At 43.5% G+C, this 26,977-nt stretch overlaps 1 protein-coding gene across 1 annotated transcript in view; it reads left to right on the top strand.

Annotated features, from left to right (window-relative positions):
* Positions 1-26,977, top strand: part of Rarb (retinoic acid receptor beta) — a 586,853-nt gene that overhangs the window by 224,897 nt on the left and 334,979 nt on the right. Inside the window, exon 2 of the mRNA XM_026779625.1 lies at positions 8,093-8,544. Within this exon, the coding sequence (XP_026635426.1) occupies positions 8,367-8,544 (178 nt within the window). The 5' untranslated portion in view covers positions 8,093-8,366. The remainder of the gene's footprint in view (positions 1-8,092; positions 8,545-26,977) is intronic.

Raw genomic sequence — 26,977 nt, 5'->3', positions numbered from 1 at the left:
TCGAGGCCAGCCTGGTCTAGAAGAGCTAGTTCCAGGACAGGAACCAAAAGCCACGGAGAAACCCTGTCTCGAAAAATCCAAAAAAAAAAAAAAAAAAGATTTTCAGAATGAAATTATTTTATAAATGACAGATTAAAATTCAGAATAATATTAGACTTTGAGATTAATATAAGAAGCTTAGGAAAATGATACATATGAAATTCTCATGAAGAAAATTGCTACTTATTTACAATTTTATATTTATCCAAACTATTAAATGTTAGACACGATACAAAATGTTTCAGGATTTACAAATTTTAAAAAAAATTCACTTAGAATATACCATTTTCCATTTAAAAAATAGCAAAATTATTTTCAAAAAGGAAGGAAAAAAAACTATCCAAATGTTGAGGAAACAGAATAAAGAGGAAGACATGAGACCTGGGGTCATCAGTGGAAGAAAAATGTCATAGCCCAAAATCTGCAGAAGACAAGAAACAGCCAATCAGCTCTGGGCAAGAGAAATGTCTTTATCAGTGTACCTCTGTTGTCCTATGATGCCTTCAAAACTGTCTGTCACAAAGTTAGAAAAAAAAATCTATTCATATATAGAAAGAAAAAAGTGTAAACAAACCACAGGATCAACTTAACTCCCAAAAACAAACAAACAAAAAAACAAAACAAAACAAAAAAAAACTGTAAAACTTTCCAAGAAAGGAACCATGAGGGTAGTACACCATGAGACAGAGCTGGAAGACTATCCTGCCATGGCAACATAAGCCTAACATAAAGGATTTTCACTTTTAAAGCTTCCGCATTAATTTGGAGGTAAGAACAGAGAGGGTTTATATGTACAAGAGAGCTGCACCACATAAGCAGTGGGAACCTATAGATAGGAAAAATCTACAAGACTTTAAGTTGATTTTCTATAAATATAGACACAACTAATAACAAAGCGCCCAATGAGAATGGTTTCAATTTGTGGTTTCCAAGGAAGACATTAAGGATGCAGACCAGTCTGGAGCAGCTCCATTAGGGGGTGAGGCAAGATTCAGCCAAGCTCCGTCCTGGGCCACAGTCAGCTGGCGGGTCTGCTGCTGTGATGGACAAGGCTGTATGAACACGGTGATGCTTAGTGATGATGGCTTGTGTGTGGCTTCTCCATCCACAGTAGAGGTAAACATCTATAGAACTCCTTCCATAAGGTTGCCATCCTCTCTTTGGGTGCATTGGTACCTCTGACGGCCTTATAAAAATTAGGACCCATGGGTTGACCTAGAGATTCTGATTTGCTAGGCCTCCGTTGGGGCTGAGACATTGTCAGGTTTTTGATTTTTATTTCTAAAATTGAAAATAGATTATTTTGGTAAAATATATTCAGCTTATGATTTATCCTCCCAATTCCTCTCAGATCCTTCCCACTTCCCCATGAACCCAGATTCACCCACTTTTCACCCTGTCATTAGGCTATGAATAGGCATGTAATAATAATAACAGTGAAATAAAAATGAGATAAAGATGAAAAACCAGAAGAACAAGAAGAAGAGCAAACTAACAGAAAAAAAAGGGTCAAAGAAAGAGCTCAAGAAACAAAAATAGTCAGAGATTTTACACAGAGAGAAATCCCACAGAGATGCAAAATAAAAAGTCATCATATATGCACAGAGAACCTGTAATGAAAAAAGAAAATGCCCTGCAAAGTATTGCGAGATAAAGAACATCCAGAGATGCCCGTGAGTTGGTTTTGTACTGGCCATCTGCTGGGCATGGAGTCTGTCCTTAGGAGTGGTTTCTTTCCCTAATGAGACTCCACTGAAGAAAGGCTAATTTTTCATTTATGAAAAGCTATAGGTCAGCTAGCTATGGATTAGGGATGGGGGCTTGTGTCTACTTTCCTCTAAGCTAGAACTCAGTCAGGGCCAGACCTTGTGGAGACCCTGCGCATATTGCCACAAGTATCTGTGAATTTTTGTATCCCTTGGTCCTGCTCCATTGAGAAGGCCTTGTTTTTTGGGTCCTCCATTCCCACTGGCTCCTCTTTCTGCCTCCTCTCCTTCCAGGTTCCTTGAGCCGGAAGTGGGGACTTGATGGAGGCATCCCATTTAGGACTGAGTATCCCAAGGTTTCTCACGCTCCAGCTCTGAGTCTCTATATTCACTCCCACCTACTACAAGAAAAGCTTCTCTGATGATGGTTGAATGAGATATCGATCTGTGGATATGCCAGAAAGTCTCGGGGAGTCATTTTATTGCTAAGTTCCTTTAGGTTCCTGACCTGTCTAGTCTAAAGTTGTGGACCATCTGAGTGCTGCCGCAGATGGATTTCATCTCATGGAGGGAGGCTTGTGCTAGTTACCATTGCACTAGCGCATCGTGTGGGCACAGCACCATTGTAGATCAGAGAGTTTGTAGGTGGGCTGGTGTTTACCTTTCTCCTTTGGTAGCATGCAGTGGGCCTTCCAGCAACTGAACACTAGTCAGCAGTAATGACGGCTTCTAGGTAGACACGAGCTCAACGTCTCCATGTTCAATGTGTTGTGTATATGGTAGCTACAACAATTTGACCTTGCCAAGAGTTTGTGGAGAACAAACAATAACCTTGGCAATTGCCTGGGTTGTTTGGGGGTTCTCATGGGGTCCCTTTGTCTATCAATTTGATTAGATATAACCCATTCATGGAACTTGAGGCTTCATTTGATGATGTGAAAGTCCCCTCTGTGTGCTGTGATTACCATTAATGAATAGAGAAACTGCTTTGAACCTACAGCAAGGCAGAACTTAGGTAGGCAGGGAAATCTAGGCTGAATGCTGGGACAAAGAAGGGCAGAGTCAGAGAGAAGCCATGGATCCATGCCTGAGACAGATGCTAGGAACTTTAGCTGATAAGCCACAGCCATGTGGTGCTATGCAGAATAACAAAGATGGGTTAGTTTAGGATATGAGTTTAACCAGAAATACGCTTAAGCTATTGGCCAAAGAGTATTGCAAATAATATGGTTTTCTGAGTGGTTATTTCATGGCTAAGTGGCCAGGATGAACAAGCAACCCTTCCCCAACAATTTGGTGATAAGTTCAGTTGGGGCTCTGTCTCCCCAGTTACTTGATGATTCTGCTTAGATTACCTTTATATATTTATATAGTTTAGGAAAGTTCTACTGTGATCGGATGACCCTAGTTTTAGCTGTCTCTCCCTGCATTTCCTCACTCATCCCCTTCTTCGTCTCTCCCCTACCCATTTGACCCTCCTGTTCCAGTACCCACTCCAACCCATCTGTAACTATCTGTTCTATTTCCCCTTTCTAGGCTAGTTCCCTTACTCCACACCCAGCCTCTATGGTTATATGGATTATAACCTGTTTGTCGAAGACTTAGCAGCTAGCATCCACATATTATAAGTGAATACATACCATATTTGTCTTTTGGAGTCTGAGTTACCTCACTAGGGATGACTTTTTTTTCTAGCTCCATCTGATGAGGCCAGTTGTAAGAAATGTTGAGGGGACCGTAAACACTGCCAGCTCAGGGACACACTCTGAGGACCTTTTGTCTAAAATGGCTGTCTGATTTTGAAACATCACTTGTAATAAACTGTAGTTGACATGGTGAGAAGTCTGAAGTTGGAAGCGCGCACACAACTTTAAGTGAAAACGAACACAGAACAAGCAGTGGTAAGAGAAAGAAAACAAGAGATGACCACTGTCATCTAAAACGATTTTCAGTGTAACAAAAGTATTAATAAGTCTGGAGAAAACATACTGCATTCATTAACGTCTTAGCGGGGCTTCTGTTGCTGTCATAAACACCTTGACCATGAGAGACTTAGGAAGGAAAGGGTTTATCTCAGCTGACGTGACTCCCAGGGAAGTCAGGGCAGGAACTGAAGCAGGGGCCGTGTAGGGGTGCTGCTTCCTGGCTTGCTCAGCCTGCTTTTTCTTTCCCTAGGACCACTTTCTCAGGCATGGCACCACCCACAATGGGCCAGGCCATCCCACGTTGATTAATAAAAGAAGAGTCCTATGGGGATGCTTCTAGGTTAGTCTTATGGAAGCTTTTTCTCAGTTGTGATTCTAGCTTCTTAGAAAATTCCAGCTTGTGTCTGCTGACAATAAAGTGGCCCAGGAAAATTAGTAAGAAGAGAGGTCACAGACGCAGCACGAATGTGAAAATGGCAATGCCTGCCGCAGCGCATGCGCATGTCACACAGACTAGGTAAACCCGTTTCTCTCTCCCAGATGATTTGAGGAAGGTAGACTACTCTTTTCTTAGTTAAAAAAAAAATATTAAACGTTGTTTGGTCACTGTGTTTCAGCAAAATACTTGCTTTCTGGCTACTGGAGTTTGGATTTGCATTTAACGCACCCCCCCCCACACACACACACAGACACACACCTTTTCTCCTGGCTCTTTCATGGATGACAAAATTGATAAGCACAGAAACTCGCGGGTGGTGGACCTGAGACCTCTCAGCCCATCTCAGTCTCCCCCCTCCTCATCCTGTTCATCTGCGCTTTGCCTCAGGTGGGGAGAGCCCAAATGAGCCCAGGCTGAAGTCAGGCATGACGGGAAAGGGCGTGCTAATACCAGTGACCATCTTTGTCTCCGCAAGCCTGAAACAAAAGACATTTGCTTCCAGAAATCGCTTAATCAGGCGCACATGTGGACAAGCTGGGACTTCCCACACAGTTCACCCACGAGCAAGACTTTTCCAGCCTGCGTTGCTTCCTCTTCCTATTCTGGGCATAAGTCGTTCTGCTGTGGACACTGTTATCTCTAGTCATTTGCTAATTTTTTAAGATTTCAAGCGTGCTACTCTGGCAGACGATATGTTGACGATCTTTAGGATCTGAAAACGAGAGAAAGGGGAGATTATTGTGGTTCCCGGTTGATTATATATATATTAAAAAGAAAGAAAAAAAGACAGCTTTAAAAATGAGAGAATTGTGCCCTGCGGGGGTGAGTTTGCTAAACTGTCAGCTCTGATGGTTAATGAGCTAGTTTGTCAGATGGAGGGAGAAAAGACCATTGTAACAACGCGGAGCTTTGTGTGGGATTTCAAAATCAGATTGCCTGGAAATGCAGCAAATACTACATGGCATTTTTTTATTTTCTAATTAATTTGTTATAAGCTGCAGAATAAACGTATTGTTGTGGAGCCGAGTATGCGTATGAGAACGCCCGAAGCGTTTCCCTCTGCTGACGTAATGCGCCGCCTGCCTGCTCTCGATCTTCTCACGCAGCTTGAGGCTTCAAGAGATAGCATGGTGTTTGGGGGAGGCCTCACTTTGGGTTAAAGGTCATAAACCGGATGGAAACACCTCCCGCTTTCTAGAGTGCAGGGAGTGCTAAGACCCACGGCACCTGGACTTTCCCCGTGGACAGTATTCATTTTCGTCCCAAAGGACCAAGGATCAGAGGGAGGCTCAGATGGTATCTGAGCGAGGACCGTGACACCCATACTTGGATTCTTCCCTCCGTGGGTGGCAATTGGTGTGACACTCAATCTACTAGGTGTGCAAGCTCTCTGCCCAGGGCAGAGAAAACCGAGGAGGTGGCACTCTTCAAACTGCTTTTAAGTTCTGATTCTGCCACAGATGTGTGACGTAGGGGAAGATGTTTAAAGCCATGTAGACTCAGGAATGTGACCAGAAAGTGGGACCTGTCACTAGAGCCCTGTGAAACTTCTCAGAGGCTCAAAGCTTATGCCTCAGGGGTCTTGTGTGTGGTAAAGACACAGAGGCCACATTATAACATCACAGGGACCCTGCATACTCGGGAAGGCACAGGAGGAACTGTTTTCCCTTTACCCATGCCCCATCTTTCTCTTCTTCAATTATGTGACCCAAATCTGAATCGTAACATTTTTCTCCCCAAGACTGCTATGATGTATCCTCCTTCATCCCCAGCCAAAAACCTCAGAAACCTGCCCTCACAAGAACATTATTTAATGAGACAACAAGTGTGTTTAAAGTGGACCTTCTCTGAGTGTTTACTGTTTACCAGGCATTGTTCTCCTGCAGCGGGATCCTGTTTTATCTTCTTCGTGATCCTCTGAAGTAAATTCTATAGTTACCCATATTTTACATTTTTTTTTAAAAGCCCAGTATATTAAGAAGTGAAATCATTTCCCCAAAGTCCAGAGGTGTGATGAAACCTGAGCATCTGGCTCTAGAACCATTCTCTGTACAACTGAAAAGCTCCCAGGGTCTGAGTTCAGAGCTGGTCAACCAGTGGGCTCCAAAGTTTGGAAGCTCCTGCTGGATGTGGTTACCATGGCAAAGGTACCCATGGGACGTACACAATCAGTACCGAGAAGTGAGGTGAGGTTTCTCCCATCCTCCTCTTCAAGGAATCCTAGATAAAGAACTCGGAGAAAAGCTTTGTAACGGCTGAGCAGGTACCCACTCATTAGGCACACAGCTTCTGTCAGGGTTGTAGATCATCTGTGAGTACAATGACCATATTACCCATCTCCAGTGTCTACGCTCCTACCTGACACATAAAAGTCGGTTTAGCCTGATGGATGAGTGAGTGGGCAGACAGGCAGTGGGCCATCATTCACACTGATGGAGGGAGGGAAGGAGGCAGAAGTGGTGTGAGGAGGGATGGAGTGATGGATGGAGAAACAAGTGGATAGATTGACTGAGAGAGAATAGACAATCGATGGAAAATGTGGGATGGATGAATAGAGATGGAGAAATGAATTAATGGATTGATCACTTATATTCAACAACCCATGTTTGATAGATGAATACAACACATAGAACTTAGAAGATACCATAGACATACATTTTAAAATAATTACTTGGTGCACTTTTTTCTATATCCATACATAAGAATTTATAAATACGGCCAATTGAGTTCATCCAGTGTTGATTGTATGCATATGTTTCTAAGGCTGACCATCCACTTGGTATTAGATAACCAATTAGGTGATACATCCCTGGGGAAGACTGATTCTCACTCTGAGCAATCCTTAATCACTGTAGCTCTTCATCAAGGGATGGGGCCTTAGGAGATTTCCCTAATCCCTGTTGCCATATTAATCATTCCTCTGGCATGAGGCTTGCCGGACAATTCCAGCTTAATGCCTCCAAATCTTGTGTCTGAAGTGTGTGAAGTCTTTAGAAGTGGGAACTTACCTTAAAATTCTGGGAGACAACCAAAGGCAGCAGCAATTTCCTGTATTTTTCTTTTTCTTTATTTCTTCCTTCCTTCCTTCCTTACTTTCTTTTTTTTTCTTTCTTTTTTTCTTTTTTTTTTTTTTGAGTCTCTTGAATTTTCATATCCAACAACTCAAAAGAAGGTTTCTCTTGTCTGGTACTAGAGTTTTTGTTAGATAGTCTGTGGCTCTTGTGGGAGCATTGTCACCCCCAGGTGGCCTTACTGCATATGTAATTTAGATAAACATGGATTAATAGGACTTCAGTGGCTTCTTCAAACATCCTTAGTATTATTTACTATTTAAATATTTATTGTTCTTGTAGGCATATGGACAACAAGAAACTGACCTAAACTTTCCCGCTGGGTTCCTTAGCTTTCTTCATATTAAAACAGGGCGTTCTCCTGCAGTTGTCTTTTCTTGTTGGTGTGCTATCCAAAGTGAAATCCAAGGTTCTTCCTGCACAGGATTTAACGCTTCGTGGCACATAGACCAGACTGCATCAAACTGGCAATTTCCCTAAAGAACAAGATTTTCTTCATTCGGCAAATGTATGCCGGGTACCTGCTCATGCTTAGGCACTCTGCTAAGGGTTTGAAGCAAAGATGCAAAGACAACAAACACTGTGAACATAGAGACAGGAAAATCAATGCTTCTAGGTGGCCATGGAGAAACATGAGGCAAGGAGAGTTGTACTATAGGGAACAGTTCAGAGTGGAGCTTGTAATTTAACAGAGGAGTATCGGTTATGATAAAATTACATGTAGATGTTTTAGCCTATACTCTAATGCTTGAGCTTGAGAAAAGTTAAAACCACAAAATACCAAATGTATGGGGCCAAGAAGGAATTTGGAGATCTGAATTATTAATAAATTTTTGCACAATAACCTGACAAAGTGAGAAATCCCCCAGATTTTTGGAGCATCAGTTTGTTTATTTGCTTGTGTTCTTACAGGATTAACAGCCCTGGACTCTGAAGGTACCTGGCACCTCTGAACCCTAAACTGAACAGCTGGACAGCATCAGCCTCCTTCCCGTCATCCACAAAGCAAAATGGGAGGCAGAGAGAGCCTGCTGGGAGGAAGCCAGACCAGCAGGTGAACCCCCTTGCTTTGGCCAGGACCTGGCTCAGCCTCGCTTTGCCCTCATCTGCCTCTTTCTGTGTGCTTTGGGACCTGTAGTGATGTGTGCCTGCCCTGGAGCACCCGTCCTTCAGTGAGGCTCGAAGCATGAGCACCAGCAGCCACGCATGCCCAGTCCCGGCAGTGCGTGGACACATGACTCACTACCCGGCGGCACCCTACCCGTTACTGTTCCCACCTGTCATCGGAGGGCTCTCCCTGCCTCCCCTCCACGGTCTCCATGGCCACCCACCTCCTAGTGGATGCAGCACTCCGTCACCAGCCAGTAAGTACTCAGGGGCCTTTGCCCTGGCTAAATCAAAACAGAATGGTAGACGGGCTCTGTTCCATTGTATTGGCTTCTCTCGGTCTAGAATTCTACCTGAAATGCCGCGGGAAGAAATGTGTGCAATCACGATGAAATGTGTTTTGACCTAAAAGGCAAACTTAGGATCTGGTGCATGCTAAGGTAGCTAAGCCACTTGCTCTGTTTTATGATGTGCATACAGCTGTTCCGCAGATGCGGCTGCGGATCCTGAAGATCTGACTGCTAGAAAGAACACCTCTCACTCTGCGAAGTGAGGGATGAAACTGTAAAGGCCACTGGCTGTCCTTCGGCTGGAGTCTAGCTCGTGTGATTTTTTTCTCTTGGGTATGGTGTTACTGGTTGTGATTATTGTTGTTGATTGTTGTGTTACTACCTGTAGTCCTCAAGTCACAGACTCATGCTGTCAACTCCTGTCACTTGGTTTGCTGTGCCCCTTATGACATTGGGTTTTGTGCTGAGTTGCTTCTAACCCAAGATCATTTCTTAACTGATGCATAAAAGGTGCTCCGAGAAAGGGAAAAGATTCTGAGAATTCTTCAAGCTTGTGGAAAGTATTCCTATTATATGGTTTTGAAAGAGTTCTGTCTGAAGACGGAACCCTGATACCAATGAACTTGTCCAGCTTCAGGGAAGTTTGTGTGGTTTGATACCTGGACACAGGATGTGTGTTGGCTCCTGTGACATGGCAGACATTAACAGCGTGCCTTCTGTTCCCATCTTTCCTGTCTAAGAATCAACTAGAGCTCAGCGGAGTCCTCCCTCTTGATGCTTCGCTTGCCCTGTGCCCTGCTACTGAGCAAATCCTTTCAAAGACTGGTTGGGCTCTAAAATGTTTACCATTTGAAGTACTGCCTTAACTTTGTTTTGTATTTTATTCATGGTGTTCAACTTTTTCTCCTACCTCCTTGACACACAGGTAGTGGGAGCTTGTTCTACCTAAAGGGCCCTTCAACAGTAGAGACGCAACCTGCAAACTTAGCAGGGGCTGAATGGCAGACAGATGGGCAGTTGGGATTCGGTGACAGGGATACAGATCACCACCACAAAATGTTTATGCCTGCTAAATTCTGATGTGTTTCCGTCTTGGAATAATCCAGTTGTAATCCCTCCCCTCTGTGTTTTAGGCTGCTGACCTCAGCCCAGGACCATTAAAGGGTTTGCAAAACCTACCAACTATCTCGGCCTGACACTCAGTACATCCTAGCAGGTTTATGTTCTCACATTGGAAGTATATTTCATTGACTGAGAAATTAAAAAAAATAGGGTGGGAATCCTCAGTATAGCACTTGGGAGGCAGAGATATTCAGATATTTGTGAATTTGAGGCTAGTAGCCTGGTATAACTAGAGAGCCTCAAACCAGCTAGGGACAGATTTTGTCTCACAGAGAGAGGGGGCAAGGAGGGGGAAGGGAGGAATAAGGAGAGGGAAGTATAAAATTCTGTGCCTTAGAACTTAAAAGAAGAGTCAGATCTTAAGAGGTACCCACTGACTTTCTTCTGGCTAAAATATAAGCAAAAAAAATTATTTATGTCCTAAAATTAATTAAGGAGACATCCAAGTGTCATGGAGTCTCAGTATGTAGCAATACACACACTTGGATGGCTACGCAGTGAACACAGAGCAGAAGGGAGTGAGCGGCAGGTGGTTACTGCATGGATGTTGGCAGAGGCTGATGGAACTTGCTGGTGTGTTCCTGATATTCTGTGTACATCTGTGTCTGCTGCTCAGTGGAGAAGAGTACATTTCCCTGCCTCAGAAATGGGGTTCTTGTAAGCAGCGGGGGATCATGGAGACCCCAGAACTTTCCATCTCTAAAGCAAATAAGAACATTTTCCGCAGCAGCTCCCAGTGTCCTGCTTCCTCATCACGCTCTCATCATGTGCCTCCAGCCTGCTACTCCAGAGCGTGGACTGTGCTGAACTTCTGTCCGTGCTGTGCTGTCCTTGTAGCATCCATGTGTGCTCTTGAGGTTGCTGGCACATGCTCCTGATCACAGTCCATGGGAGGCTGAAGCTGGAGGGTTGAGAACTCGAGTCCAGCTTGATGTACATATTAAGACCTTAATTGAAACAAGGTCCTTGGCATAGTGTGTGTACATGCTCTTGCATTGCATTCTGGCATAATTCTTAGAGCAAGGAGCCATTGCAAGTTTAGAACACAGGGAACATGAACCTCATGGTTCAATCTATGTCAGTCACAGTGCTTGTAATAGCATCCTGGCATGGCTGTCAGACCATCGATAGACAAACACCAGGAAGTTTAGGGAAAGTGCAGAGTTTAACAGCTAGTTGGAGTTGGAATTCCAAATGCAGATCTTGGGGCGACAAAGTGCACACCTTTCCCAGTCTGTCAGGCACTGAGGCCAGCCTAACCTTTGGATGGTCCTCTACAACACACAGGCATCTCTTTCTGTGCTGTCACAGGGTCCTTGGAGATAATAGATGCTAGGGGATTCTGAAACCTCTTTAGTTCCACAGATGCCTAGGGAATCGGCTATCAGTTTTCACCCAACAGGAGAACACCACAGTGGGAGGAGAGATGTGGGCTGTCAATCAATACTCACAAGCTGGATTCCAGGCTTGCTGTGAAAGTTGGACAGCTGTCTGTCTTGCTTTCTGCTCCTTCGTGGCTGCTTGTTATGTTTTATTGTGCCCGTGTGCTCTTTTATATGCTGTTCAGGCTGGAAGATGTCACTAAGCGTTTTGGCTGAGTATCTCTCAAAATGGTCTGTTTAGGACCTTCTAATGAGAGTTCCTCCACCTTTTTTCTTGATTGTAAGGAGCTGCCCTTTAGGGCTCCATGAAGACAAGTGCTTCTTAAAATTAGCCTTGACAGGACATAAATGGAGACTTAGACCAAGAGGCTCCTTGCTACCGAGCTTGTCTGAAAACAGTATACAGTTGAGTTAGACTGTAAGTTTTTTTTACCAGCATCCACTGGTACTTGTCCCAAGGTTCCGACCCCGTCTGAAGCACATGCACACAGATAGGCTAAACATCACTTGTTGATTCCAGTAGTCTGGTGCCTTTGCCCCAATCTTATTTTCTTTCTGCTGAGTCACATTTCCCCTGAGTTTACACACTAGACACACACAACAGGAATCAAGTCAGGTGTCTGGTGAGTGACACACCACTACGCTTTTGTGGTTGCCAAAGAGAACAGCGTGACCTACATCCCTGTGGCCTTCGCGGTGTTAGATCTAATAAAACAAGGTAAAAGAAACTTGGGAAGAACTTGCACACCAGTGGTAACCATTTTGCCCATTTCATCTTTTTCATTTCCTAACTGGGGCAGTCAAAAGCCTTTCCTCAATGTTTGAGAGAAAAGATTGCACGTTTTGACTTGAGGGAACTTTCTGTCCACCTTCTGTTTACTGGAGCCCTGTGTGCATTCTGTAAGAGTTAGCTCTTCACAAGTAGACGGGTATTCAATACTTCAGTGTCTCTGTTCCCCCAGAAAAAAGGCCACTTGGTATCTGTACCATTTCCCAGACCCCTGGGTAGGATTGACATGTGGTCTTTAGCATTCTAGTAAAAGCTGGGCTCCTGTTATTGCTTGAACTTTACCCCAAATGCATCAAGAAAACATGCATATGAATTAGAAACCAAAAGATTATTTTTCTATTTCATCTGCTTTGTTGGGGTTCAGGTCCCAAAGAGGATGTGTGGAGTCAGCAGTGGGGGGAAGCAGGATCTGAGGGTGAATCGGGGGGGCCGCCAGTGTGCTTATTGAAAGAAGAATGTACCTTAGATATTCTATAGTTGCACATAGTATTAAATGAGAGAAAGGAGGCATGTGGGTTAGGGTTGGCTTGAGATCAGGGATTGAGGAAACTAGCATTGATCCTGACAACTTAGTAAGCACTAGTCATGTGTTAAGGGAATGGTCAAAGTTTTTCATGCCTGAATTAAGAATGTCTCTTTTTTTTAACAAGCAGGAACTTTCTTCAAGCCCCTGAGAAAATAGGGCTGTCTAACTGCCTGACCTTGGGAAAAGGACTTCCTTGGGGAAATAGACATTCCATTATAGAATATTATAGTTTTTAATGGTTTGGTTTATCCAAATAGCTATAGTTTAAAAGTGAGCAAAGATAAGACTAGACAAATATTACTGTGAACCTGAGTAGACCTTAGGGTTTTTGTAAATCTTGATTACCAAATATACTTTATTTGTCAAGCATCTGTGATTGATCTAAATTTTCTAGCAGCTTTGTGTTAACTTGTGTGGGAGTAGGCAGAGTTATCACCCTATATGGTTCCATGGTGGCAAGATTTTTTTTTTCTCCAAAGAATTACTTTGTTTAAAGAGGCTACCATTGTAAAGATTTTCATCTTTCAAAGCCTGCACAAAGTTTCCCAGAGGAAAAGGCATAAGGAAACTCCAGCAACGCACAGTAAGAACTATTAAAAATGAAAGTAAAAAGCTGCAGGAGAATTGGGATCTGCAAAGCAGAAATGCTGGACCTTTGTCAACCAGCAGTGGTCACTATGTGGTCCACTCCAATAAAATTAACGATATTGCCAGAGAAAAGCCCAGCTGTGGAAGAAGGGCAATAAGTCGTCATCTTCAGGGTGGTTAATAGGTTTTTTCTGCCCCACCCCATAGTAAATTTCTCCACTGATACAGTAAGCCAGATCAAACTGAATTTTAAAAGTATAACAACAAGTCTATGGAGCCAAGCAACTCCCAGGCAGATTGACCTGTCCCAGAGATCAAGGCCAGAAAAGTTGTGCACCTGAGCTAAGGCAGGGACATCATATAGCTTATAGGCGAGGGGTGATGATGTGCCCACTGCAAGCTGGGTTTGTGCCCAAGTGTGGTCAAAAGCTGAGCACTTAGGCGGGGACTTGGGCAGCTGATGACATCAGGGGAGGAAGCTGCAGTTGTCACCAAGAATGTATAACTGGGTTTTTTGGTGCCTTTCCTTTGTTGAGAGACTCTCTGAGTAGATGGGGTTTGAAGAGAGAGATGGGGGAATGGGGTTTCCAGGACCCTGCAGGGGCAAGTCAGAAGCTCCAAGGGAACAGTAATGATATAAACAAGATTAGATCTGAGATGTCCCAAATAGTGGCTTTTCCTAGGGAGGCATGTGTTGGGAAGAACATACACAAGTAAACAATAAGAATGAGGTTGAGAGGGAGATGTTGCGGGAGTTCATTTTAGAATTATTTTGCTAAAGGCATTCTGATTACATTTTTAGTTATATAAAATTGGTATTTTGAAAGAACACCTTGACTGAAGAAAACAGGACTTGTAAAAAGTTAGATTCCCACAGAGCTCTGGAGGGGCCGAGTAAGACTTCCCTTGTATACAAAAATTCTGCCTCGGTCAGTTCATCAATCTCTGGCAATAGGGGGTTTTAGGTGGAGCAGGTTTAGGGGGCACTCGGCGGTTGAGGAGGATGAGAACAAGTTTCAGATCTCGGATGCCTTGGACAGCTCCTGAGGTGAGTTACCAGGGGCTCTCTTTGCCTCTTTCTCTGCATTCATTCTATCAAACATTGGGATGATTCTTCATAATTTGTTATCTCCTGTGGCTCAGCAGGATGATGATAACTATCAGTAATGCACTCTATAACTCAGACTAGGTAGGGAGAGGATTTGGAATGAATTTTCCATTAAGTAGCAACAACAAAACATCTAATGTGATGTAAATGTACCGGGCTGATTTCCCTCCCTGGATTGATCTCCACACAAATGAAAACATCATGATGTGCCTCAGAAAAAGGACAAATATTGCGTGTCAATTAAAAAAACAAAAGTAAAAAATAAAATGGAAAGAGAGGGTAAAATGTAGATAAACAAGGATTGAGGAAGAGGAAATGAACCTAATTATGACTGTGTTTGTGCTCCGGTGGTGGCCTCCCAAGACTTGAAGACACCAGCCCCGTCAGGATAGTGCCACTGGCTCTGTTGCTGTCCTTGAAACCTGGACAAGATAATGCGTACTAAATACTTCTTACGTATTTAGTATACAACCTGTAACACTGCTGTCCAGCCACAGGAAAGGGAAAGTAGAAAAGAGTAGACCCTGGCAGCCAAGCTTCCTGAGTCCACCCAGACACCAGCACTGGAATTGTTTGCACCTTACACTCTTTCTCTCATCAAGGCTAGGCTTGTCTTCACAGCTCCGTGTTTGTCATGGATAATACAAGCATTGTTACTTATATATGTATTGTTATTCTAGAAAGGGTCTCACTGTACAGCCAAAGCTCCATAGTGCCTGGGTGTACTGGCTAATTTTATGTCAAGTTGACATAAACTAGAGTTAAAGGCATTAAAGGGAGCCTCAGCTGAGAAAATGTCTCTATAAGATGGACTGTAGGAAAGCCTTTAGGGAATTTTCTTCCCAGCCCCTGTGACTGGTACCATCCCTGGACCAGTAGTCCTAGTTTCTATAAGAAAGTAGTCTGAGCAAGACATGTTGAGCAAGCCAATCAGCAGCATCCCTCTGTGCCTTCACCATCAGTTCCTTCCTCCGAGTTCCTGCCCTGCTTGAGCTCTTGTCCTGACTTTCTTCTATGATGGACTAAGATGTGGAAGTGTAAGCCAAATAAACCCTTTCTTCCCCAACTTGCTTTTGGTGCCATGGTGCCCCTAACTAGGATGCTGAGCCTTGACACACTGAGCTAACCAAGGCTATAGCTGCTCCCCTTTTATTCACTTTGGTTGCAGTCAGGGGCATTATAATAACTCCTTTGAAATCATACTTGTAGGTGGCCAATAGTGCTTTTATTTTGGACTAGTAGTATAGCCTACATTACCTGTAACTTTTATTTTGAAACTGTAGCATATACTATGCTAGAAAAAGAAACCTTAAGAGAAAATCTTGAGGAACAATGAAATGAACAATGAAATACTGACCAAATCACTGAAAAATAACAAACAATGTCAAAGTCCTGGGGAAGCAGATGTTAGAGCTTTGTGGGAAAGAGGAAGGGGGATTGTAAGTGGAATGAATGTGAAAAAGCTCCCAGTATCAAAGTCAGTGGCTCCAGCAAGCCAGCAGTGAGCAGTGGCATCTGCAAGGGAAAGAGCATACACCTAAAAAGAAAGTATTCTGCATTATTATTTTAGACACTGTACTGGTTACAAAGGAATCGTTCAGCCATTCTTCCAAGTTTTGATGTGGGGCCAATGACCACTGTGGAAGAGGAGCTGCTCCCTCCAAGCTTGTCTAGCACATGTGTTATAAGAATTTACATCAGACACTCGTCTCTGTTGTTGTTTACTAGGTCTATCAGAGTGGCTAGTTCTCACGTGTGTGTGCGTGTGTGTGTGTGTATGTGTGTGTGTGTGTGTGTGTGATAGTTGATTCTTCCTCCAGGAGAAAACCTTCAAAGAATGCTAAGATGATCATGGATTGAATTGTGTTTCTCAGAAAGATGTGGCTGTCCTAACTTCCAGTCACTTGGAACATGCCGTATTTGGAAATTGAACTAAGCAGACAATTGAAGTGGGACATGCTTACTGGAATGGGTGCTAGAATGGATGCTGGGTTGGATGCAGGACAAGTTTGACATAGATCTAGTGACACTGGGAAGACCATGTGCAGACCAGAACTACAGTCAAAGAACACCCAAGCCCTCCAGCCACTTTTAGGAGCCGTTGAGAGGCAAGGTAAACTATCCCCAATAGGTGCTCTCTGGATTTTGAGATGGCAGCTCTCAGAAGTGAGTCTGAGTCTGAGAAAGGTAGCTTCTACCACCAAGGAAGGAAAAGCTGCTGGTTTTTTATCAGTTCCTCCTGAAACATATCTATTTTGCTTCCCACAATTTCATTAGTGCCAGCTCATGTGTCCTCTTTAGTTGAGCTGGTGATCAGTGTTGGGGAAATGTGGTCTTTTCCTCTTCACTGTAGAACTGATGTTCTAACTCAACAGGTTCAAGGCTGTGGTCACATGTCTTATCCTCGGCTTAAATGAGACTTTTTCTTGACCACACTCACATTCTTTCTGTCTTATCTTTGGATAGCAAACTACCACCACTCCTCTAGGACCCACCATGGTCTATAGAATACTTGTGTTACTCTTGCTTTTAAAAGCCATCTCCTCGAAGTGCAAACAGGTTCCATGAATTCCATACTGGATTGAGAGTCCTCAACAGTGTCTTGTGCATTCCAAGTTCACATTCAGGTTTGAGTTGCAGGGATTACTGGAGCGCTGATCTTACCATTATAATATTCAGTTGTTTTTTGAATAACATTCATTCAGGCATTCCTGACAGACGTAGGCCAGGATGTGTAATCTAACTGTTGGCTTGACTTTTTCTAACATCCAGGTCTGGAATTCTCAGTACCTTTCTTCCCTTAAGAAGACAAATCTTAACGATGTTTTTTTTTTTTCCTAACTCTTGGCCTTATCCATAGCCTTCATTTTAAGGTGCATTTTTGTTGATTCTGTGTACTTGTGCATCCTACCTGGTGCATCTGCACCTGCTACTTCTCCAAATTTGGAAAACCTATTCCACTTCTGTCCTTTTCCTTTTTCTATTCTTTCTCTCCGTGCCTTCTCTACCTAATAGTTTCATGTCTTAAAATTCTGAGCCTAGGAGCTGGGAATATAGTTCAGTAATTGCAGGTATGAAGTCCTGGATTAATCCCCTGAGCTTAGTGCCTCACCAAGCCTCTCCCTATACAGTGTGCCTTTTTAATAAAAATATAAATCAAGTTTAGTATTATTAAGGTCTGCATGGGTAGTTATTTGCTTCAGTGCCCCTGAAATAATTAAAAAGACAGCATCAAATACAACAAAATTGACCACATGTTAATTTAGTGCTGAAATTCTTTTGTCAGATGCACAGGAACCATGTAAATTCAGGTCAAAAATAAAGAATGTGAGTTTGTTTGAAAGACAAGGAAGGTGGTTATCTGCCAAGTAGCCACACTGGCATCTGTGAATCCCAGACTTTGCAGCATCGAGGACCTTACAGTCTAATCCAGTGGTCATTTGGAAAGGGCCATTGTGTCAAACCAATAGTGTAGATATGCAGATAATGGGGAGGCAGAATTTGAGAAGCTTGAAGAGGAGCAGGAAGAGGATGGGTGTCTCTGGGAGCAGCAGTTCATGAACTTGAATGCCATCTTCCCACTCTTCATGTTTTGCCGTCCCTGTAAACCTACTGTGAGGCTGGAGCCCTGAAAGACAAGATCTTCATCAACTGATAACATGAACTACTTACGACAATGTCACAACCAAAGAAACCCATGAAATAACCATCCATACTCTTCTCTATGCTTTGTTTTCACAGAGTGCCTCTTCCAACCAAGTCGTTTCATGTTAAGACAGCCACCCTTAGCTTACTTCCCAAAGAGGAGGTTTCTAGATCCACACATGTGCTTCTAGAAGCCTTTAAATCTACATGGGGTACAATGCCTAACAATGTATACTTCTACATTACAGATTTATCCAGAGTGTGGCCTTATACTTGGCTGCTGGAGAAGACCTACTTTCATAAGTAATCATAGTATACTTTGTCATGAAGAGTCTACATCCAAGAAAGGCACAGACATTATAAGGGGCCTACATTCAGAGCCAGGGAATTGAGTCAAAGCCCATGCTTTTCCCACTGAGGAACAGCAAGGCTTGCAGCCCAGTTATCTCTGTTATTGTTTGAATGACTTTGTTAATATCTGTAATGATGGATGTTTCTCAACCATTATGACTTTGCTTCTATTACTACCAAGCTACACTAATGTAACTGCTTAATGACTAGGAAGTCAGCCAATCCAAAAAAGGGACACCTAAGGGGAGAAATCTGACCTTGACATTTCATATCAGCAAGTGGCCCTTTGATGGTAGCCATATAGTGAAAAGACCAGGGCCTCTCAACATATCTGTTTTTGTCATGATATTTGACAGGACATAAATGTATGTATGTCCTGATGGAAAACTCTGAAACTTGATGTAATTCTCACAGCCAGATTCTGTTCTGATTGCTTCTTCCCAGGGAATCTGAGAGTAAAACAAAATTTCAACCCAAATGTACATAGACCATCATTGATTGTGTTAGTTTAATTAAGTCTAGCTGTCTAAATTAAGCGTAAATGCATTCAATGTATTTTATTTGCAAAAATACATATTTGAAATACACAGACACACAAGAAAAAGACTAAGGTTTGTTTCCAATCTTAAGATCCTTTCCATATTAATAGTGATGGTTCAAATACAGTATTTAAAAAATATATAAACTATGGTATTTTAAAAATGTCTTCCTTATGAAGAGGCAAAAATTTGAAAGGTCAAAAGATCACCTGAGCTATGGAGCATCCATTACAGCCTGCAGGGAAGATAAAACTCGGATGTTTCTTTTCTATGAAGTGGTTTTGCAGTATCAAGAGCCTCCCCTGTTTGATCTGTAGCTCGCATCTAGTTTGGATGTGGGGTGTGTCTGAGAGAATGTGGACAGTATCACAGGCATGTTTGTTGTTGAAAAAGGAAACTGGAGACATGATTCCTAATACAGGTTGACTTCTGATGGCATGAAAACCTGTGCTTTGCAGCATTGGTGGATAGGTGAGCCTATTGACATGAAAATGGAAAAGAAGTCTCCATAGTTAAATTAAATATTAATAATTAGGTATTGAACATTCAATAATTCCATTGTAATGAATCCATTTACGTTTTCAATTATAACTTAATTATATCATTTCCCCCTTCCCTCTAAACCCTCCTTCTTAGCCCTTCTGTCTAACACTTTATTTTTAAGTGTATATATTATATATGTTCAGGGACATCTATGTGGGTTTTAAACAAAGTTTGGGAAGGTTTTTGGGAAATTTGGATTTTTTAAATTGTTTTTGTTTGTTTTTTGTTGTAGCTACTTATTTATTATTTGTTTTCTTATATTTTGAAGTAGTGAGGATTGAGCTCAGGGCCTCATGCCTTCTAAGCAAGTTCTTTCCCACTGAGTCACACATAACCCATGGAAGGCACCATATAGACTTCTAGTTCTCAATTAAAGATGATCCATGGTCCTTTCTTTTCCTTTTTCTCTTGATACAGAGCCTCCCCTGTAGCCCAGTGGCTTCCAACCTGCAGTCTTCCTGCTTCTGTGCATGTGTGATAGGCAGAAACTTGCCACCATGCTTGGCTCTGATGTTTGTGTGGTCTTCCTTGAGGGACCATGACCGTCTTATTCTGAACTGTACATTTACTATTTAATGCTTGTCACAGAGTGGATATCCTGTCTGCTTTAGATTTGATAATAACTTGGGGGATTAATCCAAATTAAATTCCACTGAACTAATTCAGTTGTGCTTGCTGAAATGAATCTCCCACCTCAGTCAGAATTCTGGTTAGCTTGGGGTTTTGGGATTCACAACAAACTCAATTCTCCAGGAACCAACTTTCCCTAAAGACGTTTGAAAATTACTTTTAAACTGAGGGAGACTTTCAGAGGAGACATTTTTGAAGAGAAAGTTATTCTGTCAGTTTCTCTGAAAATTGTCCCAGCCTGGTGCTCATGCTTGCCTGTGTTTTTGGCTTTTGCTGTGTGAGTGTTACCAGCACTGTCTGAACAGTCTTAGCTATCACATCTCTGGGAAGCTACACACATGAGCTCACTCCTGTTAACCATGGCACATACATGATAGATTCCTTGAAATTAGTTTATAAGATACCGTTAATATTTAAGAAAAGAATTTATGAGCATTTACAACATAGTTCCACGCACAGCTCTTTGAATTGTAAATAAATACGCGTAAGTGATAAAAGTAGCAGGGGAAAACAGTTGAGACCTCTGCACTAGACTCTTTCTGATGGTACAGTTGCTCTTTACCTAAATTTTCATCTGGAGAAGAGGGTCCCTACAAGGCAGAGGTTCATGAACTGCAGCCAGCAACCCTACAGCACAGCACAGCTCCCAGCCTCGCTCTAGCTACAGGACATAAGGGGCACTCTGGGCATTAGAACTTTAGATAACTGAGTGTTCCCTTCACTGCCCAGTGAAAACAGAATCCTGAGGCACCACATAGTGTCTCCAGGTAGACAGTCTTCCAAAGCTCTGAGACCAGTCTAAAAACTAAATGTCAATGTGGCAAGACAAATAACTGGTCCTCACAGACCTTGGTAAATCTCCCTAAAACAACTTTCTTTAGCTAAAGGTTTAGGAGAGCACAGAAACTCTGGACTTGAGACCCTATTCCTGAGAAGTAAAGGCCAAACCCACCCTTGGGAGCAGGACCCAGGCAGGGCATAGGAAAAAGTTGAGGGAGAAATGGCTGTGAAATTGATGGTGTGTAAAATGCAGATTCTCCTTTATGAAGAGGGAGACTGCATCCACACTTTTGTGAACTGGGTAACATCCCTTCAAACTTCCTTCTTTCTCATGGTCTTCTCCTGGTACCCAACCCACGCAACATTCAACAGAGCATTCCTGCAAAATCTGGGTGTCTAGAAGATGCCTAATCCCTGCCAGGGGTCATGAGGGTGCTGACATACTGCATCAGTTGTTGGGACTGCCACAACCAGCAGGAAAATGACCCATAGAAGGCAAGAAGATAGTTTGGCTCAACACAACTCAATATCCGGTGTTGGTTCAAACTCCAGGAGTCTGACCATGAGTGGTTTGTTTGTTCAAAGATAGCACAATTTGGTTTCACAAAACTTTCTTGGTGATAATCAACTCAATCCTGTGTCCCAATAAAGCTTGAAGCATGACTACATCAATGCTCTCTGTAAAGTACAGGGGACATGTTTTCATAATGGGTTTTAAAAACGGGTTCTGTAATTGACGACATGTGATAACTTCCTTAAAGATATGTTTTATATATTGATAAGCGCATGATAAGCATTTGTAGAAGGATCTGATGTGGTCTCAGCCTCACAGTTAGCACAAAAAATGACCAGACTGTTAACCCCACCCACTCCCAGCCTTCTGCATCCCTTTCTTCCAAGGGATAACACTGTGGGTTTAATATTCCTGGATCCCCTAGTGCTTGTCTATGAGCACAAGGACCTCTGTGTCCTCTGCAAGGTGCTCTCCCTCAGAGCAGGCCAAGAGCAACTTGTACCACTTGAGAGCAGAGCCCTGAGATGCCATTCAGTGTTTCCGTTCCCAGAGACTCTAAGCCGAATTCAGGGGGTTGGATAAGATCTGAGGGAAGGGCAGTATGTGGACTCTTTCCTTGACTCTGCCTCACAGAGAAGGCAGCTCACTGACCCTCTCTGTCTGATGCCAGAGGTATCAGTTTTCACACAGGAATCTTTAACTACTCACCGGAGGAATGCTGGTCTTTAGCCAGCAAATGGACCATTTCTTGAGATCACTTCCCATCTGTGAATGACAAAAGTTACCCCGTTTCAGATGACGGACAGCAAACCCTTTAAAAGCACCTCCCTGGGGCATGCTTTCTTCTCTGTTCTTGACCATTCCTATCTCTGATGCCCAGAGTGAGCTTGTATCAACAACGGTTCTTCAGAGTAACCACTCCCGATGAGTCCAGTGAGATCTGGCATCTGTGATATTGTCAGATGCACGATCTAAAATCATCATCTCAGGAGAGGAGAGATGGCCCAATAATTAAGAACATATCCTGCTCTTTCAGTATCCACATCAGGATACTGAATCACCTGCCATTATAGCTCCAGCCCTGGTCTCCACTCACTAATACCGCTCACTGTTGTACACACTCATAACTCACACATACACACTCTCATGAATACTCACACACATACAACACACACACACACACACACAATTAAAACGTAAGACCTTTTATAAAATTATCTTGGGCTGGGGCTGTAGCTCAGTTGTTAGAGTTCTTGCTTAGCATGCTGGAGGTCCTGGGTTTGATCCCCAGCCCAGCATACCCCTGGAACTCCAGCTCTCAGGAGGCAGAAGAAGGGAGGAATAGAAATTCAAGATGATCCTTGGCTGCATAGGGAGTTTATGATCCTGACTCAAAAAAAAAAAAATAGCAGCACCAGCAAGCTTGTTCAGTTAAAATATGTGAGTTCCTCAACTAACGGACTAGCCTACAGGGACTTGTGTTGGGGACTCCACACAGTTTCTTCTTTTTATTGTCGAAGAAATCTACAAACAGCCATTACTGGGAGTTTCTAAGGCAGTGATACACCTGGTGGAGTTTTGTGCCATTCTCCTTTGTTGAAAGGGCTTTTTGTAGGCTAACGAAATGGCAGGATTGGAAGCTTGAAGAGCCCAAACAGACACGGTTTTCATTGACTCTGCCTCCCACTCCGTTGGTGCTCAGGAGTGCTCCTTCACTGTGAGAGAGGACTCCCCTCAGAATCCCTTCCCTCCTTGGCCTCACTGTAGGGAGTTTACATCTCAACAACCTCTGTTTTGCATTGTGTATCATTATCATTGGCTTCTGTTGTGTTCGCTGGGGCTGAGGACATGTTCTCTCTGTTTCTGGAAGATGTTCTCTTTGATTTTCACGAGTGAAAGAAATAGTCCAGGACACAATGCAGTGTGCCTGGGAATGAGTGGACACACCCCTTCTGAAGCTTTCTGCAGGATGTGCTAGCCCGACCCATGTGGGCAACTCTAGCTCCATTTATCTTGACCATGCAAGAGCCTTGAATACATCCTAGCCCAAGAGTTTTGTGCTCCTAAGGTACAGCCCCTCCATGTAGCATAGACACCCATGATCTCTATGACAAGGCATGCGTTGGTTTATGGAAACGCAAGCTTTAGGGGGAAATTTTCCCTAAGCCACCTCCGATTACATAAGAAGGAGTCATGAGACTTCTCACCTAGAGCTTACTCCCCATGTACAGCAGGAGGTGGCCACTGACCCAGAGCATCTGGAATGAAAGTGAGAGTTGCTAAGAGCCCAGACCCACTGTAACTCTTGAAGGACTCACTTAAACAGCATTACAAATATTTAACAAGGACCATGTGCTTGTATGCTCACAACGCTCACAATCCAGCACTTCTATGGGGCCGTGTGTCTGGGGCTTACAGGATAGGAAGGTGGTATCCACCTAAAGTCTTTGTAAATACCAGAGCAGAAAGAAGAAAGTGTTTTTGATGTGTACGCATGGCTAAATAAGCTATCAGGGTTAAGTAATGTATAAATCAAACAGGAAAGTACTGTCACCTCTCATGAGCTAATGTCTCTTCCACCTTCCTGCTGCTCTTCTGGAGTGAGCTGATTGGTGAACCTCCGTGAATCATATTTAAACCACCGTGGATCATTTCTTAAGTGTTAACGATGCTTTGGGGGTCTGGGCCCACAGTAAAGATAGTCAAAGGCAGGCTGCAGCTGAGACGGCTTTCTCGTGTTCAGTATTGGATGAATAGTGTGCATCGGATGGAAAAAGTCCACCCACTCCGAGATTAATGCGGCAGAATGGAAATTTTAGATGGAAATTCATCTAAAGCAAACTGCAGAAACTTCAGCTCCATCTTGTTCTTCGCTTGTGTGTGTCCCACTCTCTGTCCATAGGAAGATATCATTTCAGAGTGTTTCGTTCACAAGAAAAAGCCTTTTTGTCTGCATAGCCCTTGGATGGAGGTGGGGACAGGGCTTCCTCCATCCCTTAGTATCTTCCTTCATCTCTACAGGAGACTTTCCTGTTCTGTGCTGTATCTGTATTGATCACTGTTTTGATTTTTCATATTCTTCCTTGAGTCTCTGATGCTTTCTCTGTAGTAAGGTCTTCCTGGGAGCCCAAGTCTTCCCTTCATCCAGCCAGCCCAGCTGTCTTCAGCTAGTTTCCTGCTTCTCCAGGCTCATTTTATTTGTTTTCTTCCATGGAACATCTTTTATCTCCTGTTGGTGGATTCTCCACAACCACTGTGTGAGCGTCTGCACATCAGGGAGCTCTCCATAAGCTGTGAGTAGATCACACTGAAAACCAATAGCCTGGTTTTGTCTTATTTTTTTAAGGTATTTCCAATGGATGAAAGGGTTAACTGTGGGAGGCTCATGGGTATCGTTTCTGTATTGAGTTAGGTCAGGGTGATCTGACCTTCAAATGTGAGAACAGGACAAATATCCCCCATGCTACAAAGGAGAAAAATGACTGAAAATAAAATAGGCATAAATAATAAAATTACCGGGCACCAGCAGCAACATCATATACACGTAGCAAGGACCAAAACTTTCTACAGAGTATCCCATGCTGTGTGGTTATGTCATAGGTTATTTTTCCATTTCTGGTCTTTCTCCTACAGTAGGGATCCCCATCAGGGGAACTGCCCTTGTGAGCATTTGGAAGTGTGTGGCGTTGGTGTTGCTATGGTGATGCAGTGGTGATGCTGAGGATTAATAAGCACAGATGAGGGTGTTGAACATCTGCACCATCTCAGGGGGTTCTGCTCCACATTCCTGTACATCCTCCTGAGGAACGTGGTGGCTTTCGATCTGCTCCTCCCCGTGACTGTTGAGCGGGTGACCTGCCTGGTGTCCAGAACAGAGTGCAAATCCTGCTGAGAACCCCTTGGTTTTAGGAACGCTTCCGGGACCCTGGGTTGCACATGCTGTTGATAAACAAAGCCAAGCCTTCCACTTCAGAGGAAGCCTGGAAGTTAGTGTGGCCTCCTGCTATTGGAAACGACATGTAAGCTGTGAACCTATGTTTCACCCGTTAACCAATCGTGCAGCTTTGCTTTCTACCCACAAAGCCCTAAGTGGCTAATAAGAGTCTCAGAATTTCACCATGGGCTCCACAGACCAGCTCTATCCAGTCTTAATTTTCTCAATCCAGAGCCTTCCTTCCCAGAAGCCAGCTGCCCTAGAGTATGTCAACGCCGTACATGCTTCAGTGTAGAAAGTCTTTCGAAGTGATTTTTCCCCCCAAGTCAGTGTTTCTCTGTAGCTTTGGAGCCTGTCCTGGAACTAGCTCTTTTACTCCAGGCTGGCCTTGAACTCATAGAGATCCACCTGCCTCTGCCTCCCAAGTGCTGGGATTAAAGGTGTGTGCTACCACCACCCAACTCAAAGGGTTTCCGAAACAAAAAAGCAGATCTGGCCCTGGGAGTGAAGGCATGGGAAGCTAAATACCAAAGAGTTCTCCATCACTTCTCAGCGCTCCGTCTTCTCCCACCCTGTCCCTCCTTGAGCTCTTCATTGTTTGTATGTTTCAATCAGCTTGTTTGGTGCTTCCTGTCAGCTCCTCGTGTGAAGCCACAAATTAGTCATAAAAGAGTGGAAATTATCAAGTTTTATTGTTGATCAATTTATTACTTTATTGCTCCTCTCGTCTGTTCTACTACTCTGGGACATATTCTCTGAGAGCAGCTGCTAAAGTTGATGTCACGGGGACAGATTTGCAGTTGCCATTGTAACTTTCCTTCAGCTGTGTGTGCAGATGATTGCATTCAGTAAGATCAGATGGGGAGGGGAAAGGACCTGGGAGGTCACTGTCCAAAAACAGGTGAAAGTAGTCATCTATGTTCTTAATGTGACACACACAACACACAGACACATTACATACATCCACTCGGCTTCAAAGTGGGGACCAAGAAGCCTTGTAAAATGATCTGTAATGTCACCATACCCAGCTATACAATTTAAATGAAAACACTTCACCATTAGACTGGAGGGAGGGAGCTGGAAGAGAGAGGGAAGGGAAACTGTGGTTGGTATGTAACATAAATAAAAAAAATTAATAAAAAGATTAGACTGACTTTAAGTCATAAAGGCTGAACCCTGGAAGCTACCTTGGTACCCATGAACTAAGAAATGCAGGATGTGTACTCGTCATTATGGGTATACCTGATGGAGTATTAGATTGTCCTAAAAGCTGAGGTGGTAACGTTTGTGAGAACATGGTTGGATCTGGACCAGTTCAGCTAAGCTGGAAGACAGGGGAACCTCAGGGATCCTGGTCCCCTGCCCACCACCCCAGCCTTCTCTCCTCCTGTGTGGGGACTGGATACTGAATCTTTAAGGATGGCACTCTCCCTAGCCCTTTAACTTTTTTTGAAACAACATCTCAGTGTATATCCAAATCTGTTCTCAGATTTGCATACCTCCTGCATCTGTCTCCAGGGGCTGGGATCACAAGTCTACACGAACACAGTTGATGGGATTTCATTTGTATACGTAATCTATCAAGTGGTTGAAAGCAGAGTACAGAAAGATCACTAGTGGGGAAGGGAAAAGAACTGAGAAGAAAGGAATTCACTGGCAACCACCAGGTAGCCTGGTAGGCCACATGCCCTATGCAGCAGAAAACTAGTTCCTGCTGCAGGGGTGGGGATGGGGTGGCCCTGGCCCTGCACCAGTGTTCACACTGAAGGCAGTCTGGGAGATGCAGGAGGGTGTCACAGTGTACATGCAAATGGAACCCAAAATGCAGGTGTTGGAGGACCACCAGGTGATGTGCCAAGTGTCTAAGATGGAAAGAAAGAATAGGGCATGCATAGCACAGGCCCCTGCTTCCTGGTTAGGTAAGTCTCCAGTTAGAAACCTACTGTTA

Source organism: Microtus ochrogaster, chromosome 6 (assembly GCF_000317375.1).
Source record: "Microtus ochrogaster isolate Prairie Vole_2 chromosome 6, MicOch1.0, whole genome shotgun sequence".
Lineage (NCBI taxonomy): Eukaryota > Metazoa > Chordata > Mammalia > Rodentia > Cricetidae > Microtus > Microtus ochrogaster.
The sequence above is the reverse complement of the archived record's forward strand: the minus strand, read 5'-3'. Positions and strand labels throughout refer to the sequence as shown.